We start from the raw sequence: 19,278 nt of genomic DNA, 5'->3' as shown, positions 1-19,278 counted from the left end.
TGAGGGAGAGAGGGAGGGAGGGATGACCACTCTATTGTTTATCTCCAATTATAGCAGAGAAAACACTGCAAGCCTTCTCTGCACTGTGAGCTGCGAAGAGCAGCAGAAGGTGCAACATGCAGATCTGACAATGGCGCTTACGCTCGCGCCCCAACTGCTAACAAGAGCGTGTTCTAGTGAGGTGCTGCGAAAGAGAGGCTCTTCACCAAGAGACGGGCCTGAATTCCAGACATGTCCTTATTAAGAAAGAGCTGTGAGTGCTCACTGTTTCTCCTTCTGCCTCCCTTGTGTCAACCCAATGCCCTCCCTCCCTCCAACTGCCTCCCCCTCTCCACCCAGAGCTCAGAACGTCTTTACCCAAATAAGGACAGGAGACCAGGGGATGCGTGCATGAGAGGAGTGGGAGGTGGGTGGGTTAGCTGGTTGGTTGGAGAGCAAAGGGGGAAAAGGGGGTGTGTATGGGGGGACGAGTGTGGGGTGGCGGTGGGGGTGTTGTGCAGTTTAGGCGTCCACTTTGGGGTCTGGAAAACAGTGGGATTGTTCCAGCTGGAATGCAACATCAGCAGTGAACACGATCCTGCTTTGTGACGCTGAGCTCAGGCGAGAGGGAGGGCATTGTCAGAGCCATTTTCTCAATACATCCTCCAGTGGAATCACAGGACTTAAATCAGGACAATGGTCATGACTTCATGATAAAAGTGAGTGGTACATTAAGTTACAAGGACAGCTTTCATATGTAACCGTTAGTTTGATACTTGTAAAGAGTTCCAATAAAAGGAATCAAGATGAACATGATTGGAATTCGGTTCTCTAACATGATTTACTGCTAGAGTGTCATTTAAAAAAACAAAAGCAGCTATAATCAACATTTTGATTATTAGAACAGCTGCTGAAAGCACAATGTATTGTAATGTCCCTTTAAGACAAGTTTGACTGATAAAATACACAGCAAACAAAAAAATTACATTTTGCTTCAGCCTTTAGGAAACTGATTGATCCTTTTCACAGTTTTCTGATACATTACAGACCAACGAACTAAACGCTTTGTCACAAAATAATCCACAGGTTAATGGACGGTGATAATAATCGACAGCTGGAGCCCTGGTCCACTACACATATCTGTGTGGGAGACTCCATCAAGCATTTGCTAAATGGGTGGGTTTATTACAGATTGTGATTGAATGACACATTGCTCTCATATTTAATACAAAAATCAGGGACACACCCCCTCGCCTACTTTCTGGAAGACAGGCCGTAGGACTCTCGAGACCGATATGCTAAAGAATTCCAATGTGCAGCGGGAGTGTAAATAAAGCTGCAAAGGTATGCACCTCACACGTTCATTCAAACAGCACCATTCATGCACCAGAATCCCTCTTCTCATTTTCCCAGGCCGGAACAGAGCGATCACACTGCAGTCTGTTTTCAGCACCCGGCTTATCTCTGCTCCGGCTCCACATACGGACCTACCAGAGCTCACTGGCACCCATACTGCCTTTCCCCCCCTTCCTAACCTGGACTGTGTGCAGCAAAATATCCCAGTGAATTCCAGTAATTCTACTGAGTCACTGTCAGGCTGCTCGGTTACATGCAGGAAATCAGTCAGTACAGCTTAAAATTGGGCAAGGGATTCTATCTCAGACATTGGTATAAGTGTGCCACTGAATGTAGGAAACCACAGACAGGAAAACAAACAGAGTCTGAGATTCAGCAGTGGGAACAATAATTCACATTCAGTCAGAAAAGGCAGAGCTAACCATTTTTTACACTGCTAATTTTTATTCCTCAGTTTTATCTTCGACTAAGCATGAGATCATCTTGGTGCTCTCACATGGACCAGCCAGATGGGCTTCTACTTAACAGTATGCGGTGGAATTCAAAGACTACAGCGAGGCAAAGCTGCTCTGTCGTGTCTCTGATTTTTATGGCCTGATGGCAACATGTCTTCTCTAGTCCACTGGTGGGAAAAGCACATTTGTCGAATCTACCAATGTTTAAGACCAATAGGTCTTAAAGAAATATACTGTACACAACAGAGACTAAACATAACACCATGAGTAACGCAAGCCCACTGAGCAGTGTTGGAAGAAGTACGCAGCTCTTTTACTAAAGTAAAAGTAGCAATACCACAGTGTAGAAATACTCTACTACTAGGAAAGGTCTTGTGCTCAAAATGTTACTTTAATACAAAATGATTAGCATTAAAATATACTTAATGTACCAAAAGTAAACGTACTGGCACATTTAATATTAAGGTGCATCATATTATTGGATTATAGCTACTGATTAATTATTTAGTGACATTTAATGTTGTCGCTGGTGAAGGTGGAGATAATTTCAACTACTGTTACTTGAGTAAATGTATTCCGTTACTTTCCTCCCCTGCCACTGAGCTATCCCAACAACGACAGTGGCACAGTGTTTGTACAGTAGGTGGCACACATACTGTATTACTCATTAGATTCTGAAGTACTCCTTAAGTGTTTCTCCCCTTCAGCTGAGGTTTCTCAGAGCAACTAAATATAAACAGAAATATGTTCCTTCTTATAAGCAACAAAACAGTCGGAGAAACTTTTAACAACTCTGTACACCCCCAACCAACATGATTCAGTTCTACTGACTCCTGTCCCAAAGCAGATTGTTAACAGATTTCCTTCAAATCTGTCTCTTCTACTGCTGATCCATCATGTCTGCTGCGTTTGCATGTCCCTCTGGCAGAATGTGTATACGTACTGTACCAGCACGTTGCAAGATTTGTTCCTGTCTTCAAAAAGGCTGTCTTTGTTAAATTGCTGCTAGAGTCGGGACGCTTGTTGGCAAAGTACAGACCCTTGCTGGGGGCCAAAAGCCCCCCTGCTTAGCTGAGAGTCAAGCATACCTCCACTGGACTTTATGTTTATACACAGTAACAAATTCTCAGCCTACAACTCCACATGAAAACCACAGTCTTGTTAAGGTGCTCACAGATGTAGAGTGAGCCTACTCTGTCACACTGAACCCCCCCCAGCACACACACACACACACCAACAGCCACACAAACACACACTTGACAGGGGAAACAACAGGACTTGGCAGCAGAAGGAGCAGCTGCTCTCTAAGGTCAGATTACAGATAAAGAAAACATTTTAGGTTCCAGGCTAGGAAAGCTGCTCTCTGACAAGAACTGGAAACGCAACCTTATTCCTCATGGCACACAGAAATGCACAGCAATGCATTTATAGCAAATTAACATTTAACAGTATGACTGCTGCTTAATCTAGGGGATAAACTGAAGGTGATGAGTTGGCATGAGCGTTGGCCTATCTGTCCCCCATTTGTTGCTGACACCACTGTCTTCCTCAGAATTATAAAAGCATGAGCTTCATTTTTTTTTTTTATTTGTCGCCGCCTTCTCCCCTCCCTCCTGTGTCTGTGTTTGGCCCTAATAAATTCTCTCCAGCTCCTCCAATAACTTCCTCCTACTTCCTATCTGGCAAGGCACTCAGGAAACAATCAGAACTGAGAGTGAGACGAGGCCGGACAGCCAACAGCTCACACAGCAAAAGGAGAAGAGAAAGAAAAGCAGAGGGAAGAGTTAAGACCAACACACACACATGAACACGTACACAGTCCACATGGACCCCTTGTCAAGGCAGACATTAGCAGCTTGATACCAGCTGCATGCCCAAAAAAAAAACCAATAACACTCTGCGTAACAACAGAGCAACGTCTTGCACACAAGAATGAACAGCCACATTTTCTGTGTGAAAATTATCAGAGCTGCAAAGGTCTGGTGTATACTTTTCAAACATTTACACCATGAAAATCACTACGTGACTCTTATTTGTTGCTTTCTTGTAAAAACAACAAATCACACAATGTAGAAAAGGGCTACCACTCTGAGTTAAGATGAGGTTACTGGTTTCCTAAATGAGTCACGGTGAGGCTCAGGCAGCTAAATGAGAATCACACGTCAAGCCCGGGTTTCAACATAAGGCCTGATTCATTCATCCATTGTTCTATTTTAACACTGGATGCTGCCGGTTATGTGGTTTACCTTGAATTGTCACACTGTCAGAGAATTAAGCCTTAATCTATCTGAAGAGGGAAAGACTGACACAGAGCACGGAGCGTGCCAGAAGGAGTTCTTTTTTTTTTTTTTTTTACAGTCTGAATCAGCATTTTAATCGGAATTTTTCCAGGGAACATAGCGGAGAAGCCATTCTAGCCTGAATTGGTCATTTTGTGGTGAGGGGAGCGGTTTGAAGCCATAATCTGTGAAACCTTTAAGACATGCACAGCTTTGCAGCAGAATGCCCCGGCCTGTAACTCATCTAACCATATAAATTTTGGAACAGGACATTAAAAGCGGACATGGTGTTGATCAGGGCCATGGTGTTGATCAAAGGATTTTCACAAACTATTATTAGACATAAAAACTGAACCAGAGACATTTAATGTATGTACACAGACTCGTAAATCACTCGCACACCTGTGTTGTGTGATTTTACGGACAACCAAAATAAATAACGCTAAAGAAGGAGCCCATCACCCAACCAAAAACAGAGTGAGCACAGGGATTAAAGGGGTTTCACATGAGTGCCCTAAGGTCACCGGAGCTGCGGTGCAACACACAGGCCACACACATCTCTGAAACACCCGACGGGCCCAGCGCAAGAGCAAGTCTCCTGTTTTTTATAATGGAGGCTGGAGAGGCCACAGACACTGGCACACATAATCTCATAGACATTTCCTTCTGTGCTCTTCCTCTTTAGACCACATTTATGTGGGACATCACTCAAAACAACTGGCTGCCAGAGAAAGAACCACTAAAGCCTTTAGCAACTCGGGGACAACTGACACAAAGAGTACACTGTTGTAGGCCACTCCCCGTCTCCTCCCCCTCTGAGTGGTCTGAACAGGAGGCCAAAAAGCTTATCTGTTAAAACCTCATGTTTTGGAGGATATGTAAACATGTGCAGTGCATTAACGTGAATACAATGGTGATAAACTGTGCTGATGGGGACCTTGAAAGTTAAGCAACTGGTGCATGTTTAAACATCTTTTTGATTACTTTTGGTTGGTGTTAGAGCATGCAACTCAAGAATTAGCTTGTTCCTTCAAAGGTTGTATCACTGTAATAAATAACTCAAAGCACAATGTGCTCTTCATCAGCCCAAATCTTTAAACCAATGTCTGGTAGTTAGCATCAAATTGAATATTGTTTTCCAGATTGACATTAATGCCCTTCTGCTGAGAGCTGCAGACTCTTCTCTGAGGCCTTCTATGTGCTCACCACACAGACATAAATGGTATTTGTCCACATCTGGGTTCACAGGGGGGGTAAGCGTCCACCATTTGGACTAGCGCTTTTGGGGATGGTCCTAAAACGCAACCAGTGTCTGCACAAATGGAAGAAAGGGTCATTAGCAATTCTTTTGTGGGTCTAACACAACCGAGCGAAGCTGCTTGTGGCCAACCTTCAACAAACCTTCATCCAAATTAAACACTGCTGTGCAAAGACAGGATGCACTGGAATCAGTAGAATACTACATAATATCTGAAATACCTTCAGTGTCTCCACAGCTTCTGATTAAACATATGCTTTAAAAATCAAAAACAGCAGAAGATTACAGATCGTTTTTTACGCTCATGAAGAGAGCACATGCTCATTAACTCTTCCCTTTGATAGAAGCCCAGAAGGAACACAGCTGGAGAGCAAAAAGAGCAAAAAGGGCCACTTTAAAAGAATATTATCCAAAGTAAGCTAATTGACCTCCATGACATGGGTGAAGTTGTAAAACTTTCCCTTCAGATTTAACTTTCACACAAGTAGACAGCGTGCATGTTGAATCCCCAACAACTGAGAAACATAAAGCATATTCAAGGAAAAAAGACCACATCGTACTGTAGGAGGTCTGGTGCCTTCATGCTGCGTAAAAACAATGAAGGGGAATCTGTCAGAGCAGCAGAATGCCTAATCCTTTCCAGATTTACCCATCAGCATCAAAATCTATTATTAGGCATCTTGACATGTCTCATTTACCAAGGACACATAATTTGGTTGTACTGGTTAGTCGTTTCATTTCAGAACATCATTTCCACATGTTAATACAAAGCAGATTTTGTCTCTTAATTGTGACCTGAAATGACCAATAATAAAAAAAAAAGAAGTACTTGCTATATGATATCTGATCATACTCTTTATCAGTGTTGCATCAAAAGACTGTAGCTCAAACAGACAGCCCCTGGCTTCACAGACCTCACCAAAAGCCTGTCCTGTTTTAAATTTATACTCATGTGGATTAAGGTCAGAGCAGTAAAAACTGTTCGCCGGCTGCAGAGCTTTGACTCCCCACAAACTTGGTGAAAATATATAAAATATTTACTGAGAAAGGATTTCATTTTCTAACTTCAGGGATTGTTTCTGCAGCAAAACAACAGACTAACAGCTGCCAAACAGAAATGTTAACAGGTTATTCTGCTTATGGTGACGAACCTGACTGACTGCATTCTGTTGTTGAGTAAAATGTGTTTGCTGGCAGTGATTTCACTCCACAGTCTGTGTAACTGTACACATTTTGGATGAAGGAGGTGCCAGCGTGTTTTCTCTAATCAGCTAAAACGTTTGACTCTGTCAAAAATGTACCGAGCCTAAACTAACAACAGAGACTGAGAGAAGTAAGCTGAGGTGGCACTCATATAATTATACAATTAGCCTGCATACACAGCCACGCATCTCAAATCCTCACCTCTGAATTATGTACTTAGAAGGACTTTGCAAAGTATCATCACATGCCTCATTTGTTAGCATGAAAGAAAGAAGTATTTACATGCACATGATGACAAGAGGATATCAAGTCATGAAATAACAAGTGAAAGTTATTAGAAATAAATGTATTTATTACTGATCAACACACAGGACATTATGCTACTGTTCTTTTGTGCTGTAATTTTCAGGCGACTTCTCGTTAACAAAAATGTGATTCTCATGGGATCGGTATTTTATCTAAATCGACCAAAATAGAAGTTGTGAAAAGTAAACAAATTTACTCGACTACTGTACGTAAATACATGCTTGAGGTATCTGTACTTTACTTTGGTAGGTTCATTTCCTGCTACTTCATACTTTGACTTTTTACTCCACTACATTTATTTGATAACTTTAGTTACTTTTCAGAATCATATCAATAAAACAAAACACCATAAGACTTTATTGATACGCGGTGGGAAATTCATAAGCTCCCCTGCAGTAATTCTAGTGATACATAATAATATAAGGTAGTTAAAATGAGCCCCACCTTCACCAGCTGTGGCATTAGATGTGATGTAGCCCACAGAATAATATATATTAATCATTATAATCCAATCATGTGTAATGTGCCATGTTTGGTACAACAAGCATATTTTGACACTTTTGTAAAATTAAGTAAAAGGGGGATTTTTACACTACAGTACTGCTTTTATTTAAGCAAACAATCTGAGTACCTCTTCTACAACTGCAAAGCAGGTAGGTTTTAAACTTATCTACGAAGGTGTTTCTTTCTTTTTTTGGTGACCATATAATTAACTAACACATAAGGGGGTGGTATTTCAAAATAAAATCTACCGGTATAAAAGCACTGGTGTAACAGAAACAATTTTTGGTATGCAAGTGTATAAACTAGTTAATTATTAAAACTAGTTGAAACTAGAATGGCTTTATTCACAAATGTTTTGACAAACACTTTTTAAACGATTGACTCGTATCTGCTTAAGAGAAATAGATTGTTCTACTTGTTTTTCTTTCAACGTTTCCAGGCAAAAATTAAGTGCCAACTTTTAATCATCACTGATTGTTGGACTTTTTTTGTGAATTTTACTTTCAGGGCTCCTTTGTCTAATAAATTCATGTCCACTGTGGACGAGCAGGAGACCTTACCTTGAAATAATTATGCTGACAAATGAAGAACTCGTCTTACCTTTGGAGAGCAGACGTCCAAACTAGAATTAAGTTGTTGTGTATTCCTCCAACACGTTTTCGTTTGTCATTCTCTTCAGGTATAAAATAACTGTCGAATTCCTCTTGAGGAACAATTAGGCTGGATGTGCTGGATCCAGATATGAACTGTGCGAGACAGAAAACAAACATATTGTTCCGCTCCTCTGCTGTCGAAAGATACTTTTTTGTGTGATTCTCTGTGTCAATGAGCGAGCTACGGGTGGAAATATGAATGTACAGAGCTTGTCAATGATACCACTGCACACTGGCAAAGTCAAACACAATAGACTATCAGTCTGCAAATGTCTTCTTCCCTCCCAACGCAGGGAGCTCCGCGGAAAAATGTAAAAAATGACAATGATCTGAAAACTTCACCGAGGCAAGCGGTGTGAAAAAACTCCCCAGAAAAATAGGCTGTTAGCAGAATGAGGGGACATTTCTAGAGAACTTACCTTCTAATTCTTGCAGTCACCTCCTTCTGTTCAATGAAAGCAGCAGGTGAATTTAGTAACTTTGTTATAATTTGGCGCCTAGTTGTTTTCCGTAATATTTCTAAGAGGTTTGACAGTATAAGTGGAATGTTAAGTATGACTTTGGTATGAAATCAACGCACTACACTGGCAAACGAAGGGGGAGGAGGAAAAAAAGACCTTCAAGGAGGAGCCATCACTGCGCGTCAATCAACAAGCTCAGGGGGCGGTGACTCCACATCAGGCCCCGCCCCCCTGAAGCCAGTCGCTACAGCTTCCGCCCCAGTAGGTTTCTGTCAATACACCGTGGATCTACGCAAAACACATGCTCTAATATATTCTTATCACGTAGTACCGGAGAGTACTTTTAAAATATCGATACTTGATGCAGGATTCATTGCATTAGGCTACTATAAATGTTTTTATTGAAGTTTTTACACTGTAAACAAAATATGAAAAGGATGAACATGGTAACTTCATTTTTAAAGAGGATTCAAAAATGTGTAGTGCAAAACACCACTAAGTTAAACATAGCTATATAAGATGGCATAGTACAGAGTTGGAAGGTAACAAAGTACATTTACTAAAGTACTGTAACATTTTGAGCTATGAGTATTTTCATTTTCTGGTACTTCAACTTCATTATACTTTAGAGAAAATATTGTATTTTTTACTTAACACATTCATTTGATGATTTTAGTTACTAGTTACCTTTCAAAATGAGAGGAATAAAACAAAACACAGTATAATTATAAGACTCTATTGATCCCTGGTGGAGTATTCACAAGTTACCCAGCAGTATGTAAAGTACTTCAGTTATAAGTATATAAGGTAGTTAACATCAGCTCCATCTTTACTGGTTGCAACACTAAATGTGATGAACACAATATTACATCAATAATTATAGCTCAATAATATGATATACAAAATAATGTATAATGTGCTATTCTGCAGAATGAGTACTTTTACTTTAAGTACTTTTAATTCTAACTCTTTTGTACTTTTACTTAAGTAACATTTTGAAAGCAAAGACTTTTACTTGTAACAAAGTATTTTTATTCTGTACTTTTACTTAAGTAAAGAATATGAGTACTTCTTCCACCACTGGCAAAGCATACTGTCCCAAATTATCCAGATTTAATAAATGGGATGCAAATCCAACATTAATATCCATCCTCTAATCCTGCTCCTTTTGACTGAGGGCTTGACCATGTGTGTGAGCAGCCTAATTTTACAACAAAACATCAACCCCTTAGATCCAGCATAGTCATGAAGAAACCTAAACTTATTCATTGTCCAGATGTTTTCAGTGAGCGTCATCCAAACCTTTCAGTGTGATTAATCTGTAGGCACTGTATACTCTGTTTTTGACTAAAAATGACCAAATATAAATTTGTTATATGCTATCAAAGATACAACTCCAAAAAAAACACTTGATGTAGTGTGGATTTGGAATAAAGTAATATGTAATTTTAGATTGTAAGAGTTTATGACAATTATCCTCATCTATTTGTAAATTTAAATGTATTAATGTTGGAAGTGTTAGGGTTATGTCCAAAGAGAGAATACCGTTCAAGCTCCCAGAACTTAAAATTATAAAAGACAACCCAAGTTTTAGAGATATCATAAAACTGCTTCTTTCAATTATTTAAAATGTGTACATCACCGTAAAGTAAACATAGACCCTGAACACACCTCTGTCTAGCAACAGCTCCTTCTGTTGGTCAACAACGTGGTTACAAGATTTTAATTTACTGTGTGTATTTATGCACTGCTGATACAACAAAAGGAGAGCTACTTTGTATACAGATCAAAATGACTAACACAAACTGTCACAGCGTTTTAAAAATGTCAGCAGTAATCTTGTTTAGCTGGAACTTGCGTAACAGAAAAAAGCAATGGAGGGAATAAGAACTCACCTCACAGCATCTGGCCAGAAGAGCTGTCAGCTTCAGGCGTCATTTAATCTGCGAGTTTGGACATCTGCCTGAGCAGGTTCAGGCAGAATACACACCTCTCACTTACTCTCAAGGCTCAAACAGGTTTTTCACCCATAGTGAAGCTCCTCTCGATGTGTCAGTAAGCTACAGGAGAAAAGCGTGGGTGTCTCTCAAAACCCGCAACTGGCAGGAGTGTGTCTGATGATCTGCCAGCTCAGAGAAGATGATACAGTCAAAAACATATTCTGTAGCAGTTTATCAAATCCCAAAGCATAAGACATTAGAGAGGAACTGAGGATGACTCTGCAAAATAAATGCATTTAATTTTTTTAAGATGGTAATAGTTCAGGCAGAGACAAGATTTGCAGGGTGAGAGAGAAAGAAATTGTAACTAAGGTTCCCGGCTGAGACCACATCAGGTGCATTGTGGTTACCCCAAAATAAAAGATTTCTGTTATGACATATTTAATATTTAGGCATTTTGAGCCAATGACACTAAACAGGAAGTGAGAAACAAAGAAAGTTTGACTAGTCATGAACATGTACTCATATAATAAAATTTAACTTTAAAATTTTAATACACATTCCTTATTAAATAATATTACTACAATAAACATAGAAGTGCAACAAAGGCAGTGTTCAGAAAAGAAAATACATCTTCAAAAAAAATCTACATGAGCTCAAATCAGATGCAATCACCAAAAACACGCAATCTGCCAGAGTAATAAACTAAATTACATCAAATATTTTGTGAAAACACCACGTTAACACTAGTTACCAACTAAAGATATTTCTATTTCAATATGTTTCAATGACACATTACTTTAATAATACCTGACACCTGGAATCAGTGTCTGAGTCACTAAAATCTGGACAGTGCATTGTGTTAAACTGCTGTTATTGGATTTAATAAGCTTCAAATAAGAGTAATGGTTTTCTTATTTTCAAAGTGACAGTGTGTGTCACTTCTGCAGATTGATATCTCACTGAGTGTAACTGTAATTAGACTTTTGCCTTAAAGAAACTAGATATTCTTGGTATGTTTCAATTTTTTGGTGCGTCACATCTGACACAAGACTTTAATAAGCTACTTAAACAAAGCCAGATAGACCGAAGAACAATACAATGCAGCATAACAACACCAAAACACTGTTTAATATCTTTTTAACACATCGTTTAACACTTTCATTATTGAGGTGTACCATCATCGCCTGAAACAACCCATCACTCTCTGGCCACTAGACTTTCTGTGATTCACAGAAATTCAGACCTTTATACTGAATTACAAAAACCAGGACTCTCCTGTGACAAGATCAGATGATAAAATGAAACCAGCTTCGTTTATTATTCCTGGAGGGAATCACACCCATAAAGGCAACAGTGCAACAGCAGGTATTGCCACATTCAAAGAACCTCCGTTCGTTATCGGTGTCTATCACAGGAAGCGCTGAAGGCAGGCCCAAAGACATGGGTTGGTCTGATCTGACTGTGGGAGTGTTGCATACTGGTTTCAGTTAGAGCTGCCAGTCAGAGATCTTCCTATTATTCACAGGCAATTTTGCCATCAAAGCTGGACAATGCGATGGCAAAGGCCTGCACAGCACACAGTGGGTAGTTGTAGTCCAGCGTGAAAATGTCGTCGGCTATCCGTCCAAACTGCATCACAATGTAGTCCACTGGAAAGGTTAAGAAATTGACACACACATTGATCTGTTATTCACAGAAAGAGCAAAGTTCTCGCATGATATTTGGCACCTGGAGCAAGGGAAACATTGATCTGTTATTCACAGAAAGAGCTAAGTTCTCGCATAATATTTGGCACCTGGAGCAAGAGAGGAGTATTATCATTACTGGAAAACAGCAATAGGTTGAAAAGTTTAATAAGGAAGAGGAGTTTTTTTCTGTTCTCTCACTGGCTGCATCACCTTTTTTGCTCTTTCGGTCAATCAAACAAATTTTCTCATCAATTTCATAACTTATTAAAGAGAGAATTCTGCTGCATATTTTATAATATCTGACAATTTGTTATGTTGGGGCCCTCATTTAATCTGACACAAGACCACACATAAAACTGCTATCATGTTTACATAAGGAGGTGCATATGTGAGACGGGACAAAGATGGACTGTGAGATAAAAAGGACTCACAGTCTTTGTTATGGACAATCTGGAAGTTCTTGATGGAGGCCTGGGTGACCCTGCCGTTGAAGTTGAGCACATGAGACGATGTTTCTTCGTTCCACACCGGCGTCTTATTGTGAAGCTCAATCAGATTTTCCATTCTTCTATTCTGATGTCTTAGCAGCAAGCCATCATATCCCTGCAAAGAATTGGCAAAACACAAGTCAGTGAACACCAACAGAGAGCAATACGATTTTACACACTGGCCTTGTGTTTATATTCCAGTAAAAGCAATACAGTTAAAGTGAAACAAACAGTCAACACCCTATTATCTTACGTTTCTTGGTCGGAGTGGTACTCGCGTGTTGTCCTTGTCCATTCCTGGAATGATGACCGTCATCCTTCTGGGCCCTTTCATGCCTAACACGTTGGTTTCCTGAAGCACAAATAAGCAAAATCTGGATTTTTTTTTTTTCTTTTTTAAAACCAAATCTACCCTAAAACAGTGTTCATGAAATGTACTGTGGATAATTAGAGGTGAGCTACTACATGACTTACATAGATGATGCCTGCTAACTCCTGCCGTGCATTAGACAAGTCTGGAAGAGCTCTGTCTGGATTCAGAGCATTGTCAAACACAGTGAACTTAGTCCCCATTAAATTTGACCTAGGGAACATATGAAAGAACTTTTATAATTAAAAACTAATCTGGATTGAATGCTTTTATTGCTGACATTACATTGCACACTCTGTATCCTCCTTTTTGAATGCAGGCTGCAATGTACCTCAGCTTTCCAATAAATTTCTCTCCACCTCTTGATAAGTCTGTGGAGTCAGTGGAGATGAGGTAATTTGAAGTTGTGCTTTTCTTCCTTTTCCTCCCAGCCAACAGGAATATCTACAGTGGAAATGGAAAAAAAAGGAGCTAAGAGAATTAGCCCTGTTAGAATAAAAGAACAAGTGCAATACAATCTACAGAGAAACCTAAAACACTACATCAAATAATGAAAGAGCAGACAGAAGGCAGGTTTTAGTTTTGGCCTAAATCTTGTCACTTGCTGATACATGATGACTGCTAACCTCCATTAATGTTTAGATTATAAACTAAACTCAAAAACAGATCAATCCCTGACCTTCTTTTCATTGTCTAGATGAAGGTAATACAGTGGGTAGAGGCTCTTGTCCATCCCTCTCTGGTCTCGCGTCACTCTACATTTGATGGTCACACCCTGCGGAGCCGGCTGCATCACAAACTTCTCCAAGTTGTCAAACTCAATCTCAGGAGATGGACATCTCATCTGATCAAGAAGCATACATAAGTCGATTGTGCTTAAAATAATTACTGCATGGTTTGGTCACAGTGAAATGTAATCTTGCCCATTTAACATGACATGAAATGTTTTATTTTATGAAAAACCTTTTTCTTCTTCCCTTTGCCCTTTTTCTTCTTTGATTTTTCCTCTTTTTCTGAGTCTGAAGCATCACTCTCTTCTGCCTTTCCTGAAACAGACAACAGTATTGTTATATAATTTGCCAGTGAGTCCAACAGAGAAATATGGTCTTCTTTCTTCTCCAGTCCACAAACGACTTGCCTTTCTTCTTTGTCTTCTTGTCTTTGTCCTTGTCTCCCGATGCTTGGAACATAGATGAAAAGCCAGCGGTGGATTTCTTCTTCAGTTTGTTTGACTTTGTCTCCTCTTCACTGTGGTCACTGTCTGATTTGGCAGCTATTTAAGGAACAGGCATAAATATTTTAAAATAATATCATACATTTGTAAGAACTCAAATTAAGAGACATAAATTGTAGTCAAAGTCTACATTTTATCACCTCAGCATGGAGACGCATGCTGTGCTGTATGCATTGTTTCATATACAAATAAAAGAACTTACAAAGGGCGAATCAAAGTTTTTAGTTGTGACAGTTTATCAGAAATGTAATTACCTTTCTTCTTGCTTTTTGAGTCTTTTTCTCCATTTATCTGGAACATTGAAGCTGGTTCCTTCTTCTTATCCTTCTCTTTAGACTTGGACTTCTTTTCTTTTCCATCGGAATATTTGTCCTCTGTGGCTTGAAAAAAGAAAACAAATGAAACCTGAATGTTACCAAACTTTAAAGCAAATTTAATATATATGTAATGTGTAAAATAATGTCATTCTCAGTCCTTGAACTATGTTAGGCAATGGACTTAGAGAGGTCAGAGAGAGAAGAGAAGTGAATGCCACACAAATCACTGTAATCAATCAACAAGCAAAAATTTAAGACCATGACAGATATGAAAGAGCAGAACAAATTTTAAGCATGTGATCCTGATCTCCTTTAGCTGTTTCTTCCACCTGTTTTGTCAGATTCTGAGCACTTGAGTCAGGCTTCACCAGAGTCTATATACAAGGATCCAAGCTACCAAAACAGAGTGCTTATCTTGGAAGGTATCAAGGAGATGGATGCAAAAGTCTTCATTTACATCTAGTGCCACAAGTCATGTGTCCTCATAAGCTTGATCGCAGTCACGATACTGTCAATGGTGTGAAAATGTGATCTATGTTGACAAATCTTTCAAAAGTGTAGAGTTTTTGAATTAATGACCTTAAGCTTTAAAACCACACAATTAAACATTTGCTAAGGTAAACACTTTAGTATGTACAACTTCGTCAAGTTAGGTCTAGTCACCAATTTTTGATTTGTCTAGTCTGTCTAAACGTCAGCTAGTCATACAGTGTTTGCCATTTCTTCATCAAACCCTGTGTCATCTAAATTAGTGACTAACAACTTAAATCTGTGTTAATATGACAATATACAGTATAATGATATAAGAAGCTGTTAGAAATAAATGACCACTTGGGGGCAGCAGAACCAGAAAAACATTGACAATATCGCCTTTTTGTTGATATTTTGACCTTGAAGCAAACCAATGTTTGTTTACACATTCAGCAGTCATCATTAGTAACTGCGTTTCTGTTCACCAGATGAATGTAAATCCAATATTCACTATTATTTAAGCTCTGTTTTTGTTTTGTTTTTTTTTTGGTCTCCACCAGTTCCTGAGAGAAATATCTGGCTCTTCAGCAGCTAAATGCTTTGGCTATGTCAGTTAGTTAGAACAATTTGCAAGTGCACAAGTGTAAACATGACAGGACTATAGAGATGTGCTAGTGAGTGGATTAATCTTGCGTTGGGCATGGTGACGGTTAATATCCCAGAGAGCCTCTGTAATCTCATTTAGCATCTTGTTGGGAACCACCTTTTTAAAATTGTCTAAAAGCATTTAAAAAAATCATGAGTGGGGTATTTACTGATGTGTTTTATATTGTAAACAAAACATGGAAGTGTACTGACCTTGTGTTAACTACAAGTCTAGCCAAAAACCCTTTGACTTCAGGGCGAAGAAACCGGAAGTGCAAAAATGCTAACTCGGTTCCTGGTTTAAGGGATCACTACTACAGAACAACATAAAGGCTGCAGACTATCATGGTGGGGGGTAATAGGCTACAGCAGATAGCCACCACATCCTGTCCCATTTTCACTTTATCTATCAGACTGTGTAAAATGAAAGTTAATACTCCTTTACAAATGAAAGTTTTGCCTCAGCTACAGAGTCAGCTTCCACTCAATCACCAATACACAAAACAATCACTGGATAATCTTAACACCATCAGACTGGTCTATGAGCATACTGTTAATGCCTTTATAGACCTGTTTTCTTGCTTCTTGCCATACCTTTTGATTTAGATTTCTTTCCTTTGGCAGAACTTTCAGATGGAGAGCTGTCCTTCGTAGTCTTTTTCTTAGATTTCTTTTTGGGCGTGTTTTCATCATCATCATCACTGTCGTCTGTGCCTGAATCTAAAGAGTTGACAAGCATTTTCATCAAACAAATTCTGCCTGTTTAGAAATTATTTCCAGAATGCATTCAAATGTATTTGTCTCAAAGCTTTTCACACAACTTGGTTACCCATGATAGACTTACTTTTCTTTTTTGGAGCATTTTTGGCTTTCTTCTTTGGCTCTTTGCCTTTTTCTATTTCTGGCTCTTCTTTATTTTTTTCTGGTTTCTTTTTTTTCACCTTCTTTTTTTCTACAATGTTGATAAGGAAACAGCAATGTAACCAATGTGATTGGAGTATACTAATAGAACGAATATATCCTCTTTTTTTCAAAGTTCCTCACTTTGGATGGCTGAGCTGTCTTCTTCTGAAGCACCTTCCTTTTTCTTGGTCTTTGTTTTTTGGGGTTTGGCCTCAGTTCGGTTCAACTTGGCTTCTACTGTGCTATTGGCCTCCTCTTTCTTCTTTTTTGGCTTCTATAGATTTTCTTGAAAGATACAAAACATCAGAGAAGAGTCTTGTGCAAGAAGAAGAAGAAGAGAAGACTGGACAAAATAAAAATTTGTAAAATGACTAAACAAAAAAACAGCATTTAAATAACTCACCATTATAAAGTCAGATGTGAAGGAAAGCAAGGGGAAGATGGGAAGAAGAAGATAAACAAGAAGTATTTTGATACTAGTTCTACAGGTGATAATATTGTGGTTCTATTATAAAAAAAATCTATTAATTGTATGTTTAATCTTAAGGGTCATCATAGATAAAAGCATAAAATCCTAAGGGGCCTCAAACTCCTGACCTCCCTCCCTCACAATATCCATTACTATTAGAAAACATAGTCAAATACATCCATGTTACAAATAAAAAGGGAACTGCTGAGTTTATACAAAGCATATTGAAAGTGTGATGAAGACTAAAGGACTGAACAAATGCGCCATTGTCCCAAGTCACAGAGGAGGAGGTCAGCGACAGTAAAGTTAATCCTATTAGATTTAGATCCTGCATCAACAGAGGCTTATTTGTGTCCACAGGCACAGCTCAGAATTGTGTCTGTTGTTACTCGGATTTGTGTATTGTGGACACAACTCAGAGTAACAACAGAAGGTTTGAAGGCCACTATATTTCATTGGTTATTAAGATGAGTATATCTGTCTATTAAATCACTTCATCTTATGACAATTGATAATCTTTTTGTAGAATTACACTTTATTATTATTATTATTAATTACAATAATTATAATTGCATGTCTTGCAACTGCCACATAATGTTTTAAAATGTTTGATTATTGCACTAATCTAAGCATAAGCTATGTTCTTATATCATGGACCTGAAACTCTGCAAGTCATGTTTTTATTTGCTTTGTAAATACCGGAAGAGCAAACACATGTAGTGATCAATTACAGCATTTTCCTGAGAGGAGTTTGATTTAATGTACAGAATTATGAAATACTGTGTAAAAAGAAGCAGGATTTCTAACATGATGATGCACGATTTGCTTAACTATTAAGATAAAAATGAGATTAACTGTTCATAAATATAGTAATACTAGGAAAACAACCTTTCAAAGTGAATAGAATGGCCTTTAAAGAAAACATCTGTGGAAATGCTGTTGCGATTGCATTTGGGGTGGATTTCACCACAATGGCACTATAAGTAGTTTGGGTGGCTGGATTACTGCCAGCCTTCAGTCCCTAATGCTTTTGCAAACACATGCTCGGTAGGTGAACGCCATAACCCTGGACATTGTCAGCTGAGAATCAAGTTAATGCTAGATATAAAGGAAATATTGTCTCAGCTGGAACCTGTCTTACTCTAACAGGATGCTTCCCATGTTGGTATTTGTATAAAGAGGAGTTACCTCACATGTACAGTGGGTACGGAAAGTATTCAGACCCCCTTAAATTTTTCACTCTGTTATATTGCAGCCATATGCTAAAATCATTTAAGTTCATTTTTTTGTTAGCCATAGTGCATAAGAATACTCAAACATTTGGAAATTTGTTTATTATTTGCTTTTGCATGTGTATGTGTGTGTTTTGTTTTTGTGAACATGAAAAATTCTTTTCAGGGCATTTATTGCGGGAGTGTTGTATTAGACTGCATTAGTTTTAGCCAGGTGTACCTAATAAAATAGCATCCAAGTGAACAATAAATTATAATTAAAACATGAGTAAAGGAATGTGCTATTTGGATGTAAAAGCAGTAATTCTCTTCTGAATTTATGTTCCTCTCTGTCCCTGGTATGGGGTGCAATACAGTGGGTACGGAAAGTATTCAGCCCCACTTAAATTTTTCACTCTTTGTTATATTGCAGCCATATGCTAAAATCATTTAAGTTCATTTTTTTCCTCATTAATGTACACACAGCACCCCATATTGACAGAAAAACACAGACATTTTTGCAGATTTATTAAAAAAGAAAAACTGAAATATCACATGGTCATAAGTATTCAGACCCTTTGCTGTGACACTCATATATTTAACTTAGGTGCTGTCCATTTCTGCTGATCATCCCTGAGATGGTTCTACACCTTCATTTGAGTCCAACTGTGTTTGATTATACTGATTGGACGTGATTAGGAAAGCCACACACCTGTCTATATAAGACCCTACAGCTCACAGTGCATGTCAGAGCAAATGAGAATCATGAGGTCAAAGGAACTGCCTGAAGAGCTCAGAGACAGAATTGTGGCAAAGCACAGATCTGGCCAAGGTTACAAAAAAAATTTCTGCTGCACTTAAGGTGCCTAAGAGCACAGTGGCCTCCATAATCCTTAAATGGAAGACATTGGGGACAACCAGAACCCTTCCTAGAGCTGGCCGTCCGGCCAAACTGAACTATCGGGGGAGAAGAGCCTTGGTGAGAGAGGTACAGAAGAACCCAAAGATGACTGTGGCTGAGCTCCAGAGATGCAGTCAGGAGATGGGAGAAAGTTGTAGAAAGTCAACCATCACTGCAGCCCCCC

General features: G+C 38.9%; 2 protein-coding genes and 1 long non-coding RNA gene across 10 annotated transcripts in view; all 3 read right to left on the bottom strand.

The window, feature by feature from the left end:
• tead3b (TEA domain family member 3 b) overlaps window positions 1-8,584 on the bottom strand; it is a 31,354-nt gene extending 22,770 nt beyond the window's left edge. For all 8 annotated transcript variants that reach the window (XM_020621286.1, XM_020621454.1, XM_020621374.1 and 5 more), the window contains exons 1-2: window positions 8,413-8,584; window positions 7,941-8,086 (exon numbers count right to left, since the gene is read on the bottom strand). The gene's annotated coding sequence lies outside the window, so the exon portion shown is untranslated. The remainder of the gene's footprint in view (window positions 1-7,940; window positions 8,087-8,412) is intronic.
• A 2,421-nt stretch (window positions 8,585-11,005) lies between these two features.
• Window positions 11,006-16,443, bottom strand: LOC109966780 (tubby-related protein 1-like). Its single transcript, XM_020611954.1, has 11 exons — window positions 16,440-16,443; window positions 16,205-16,330; window positions 14,432-14,557; window positions 14,082-14,216; window positions 13,907-13,989; window positions 13,623-13,787; window positions 13,275-13,387; window positions 13,048-13,156; window positions 12,827-12,925; window positions 12,517-12,688; window positions 11,006-12,046 (listed from the first exon to the last, which is right to left on the bottom strand). The coding sequence occupies exons 1-11, from the start codon at window positions 16,441-16,443 to the stop codon at window positions 11,913-11,915; spliced, it is 1,266 nt and encodes a 421-aa protein (XP_020467610.1). The 3' UTR covers window positions 11,006-11,912.
• Window positions 16,444-16,685: 242 nt separating this feature from the next.
• The window catches only part of LOC109973714 (uncharacterized), a 6,835-nt gene continuing 4,242 nt past the window's right edge, over window positions 16,686-19,278 (bottom strand). Inside the window, exon 3 of the long non-coding RNA XR_002276859.1 lies at window positions 16,686-16,798. This is a non-coding gene — a long non-coding RNA (uncharacterized LOC109973714). The remainder of the gene's footprint in view (window positions 16,799-19,278) is intronic.

The sequence above is a fragment of the Monopterus albus genome, unplaced genomic scaffold (assembly GCF_001952655.1).
Source record: "Monopterus albus unplaced genomic scaffold, M_albus_1.0 scaffold1.1, whole genome shotgun sequence".
NCBI classification, from domain to species: domain Eukaryota; kingdom Metazoa; phylum Chordata; class Actinopteri; order Synbranchiformes; family Synbranchidae; genus Monopterus; species Monopterus albus.
The sequence above is the reverse complement of the archived record's forward strand: the minus strand, read 5'-3'. Positions and strand labels throughout refer to the sequence as shown.

Excerpts from the sequence above, each read along its gene's own strand:
- LOC109966780 (XM_020611954.1), bottom strand. Across the intron at positions 14,217-14,431 it reads CTCAAAAAGCAAGAAGAAAG|CTGCCAAATCAGACAGTGAC; the intron begins GTAATTACATTT and ends TTCCTTAAATAG. Across the intron at positions 13,157-13,274 it reads AAATTTATTGGAAAGCTGAG|GTCAAATTTAATGGGGACTA; the intron begins GTACATTGCAGC and ends TATGTTCCCTAG.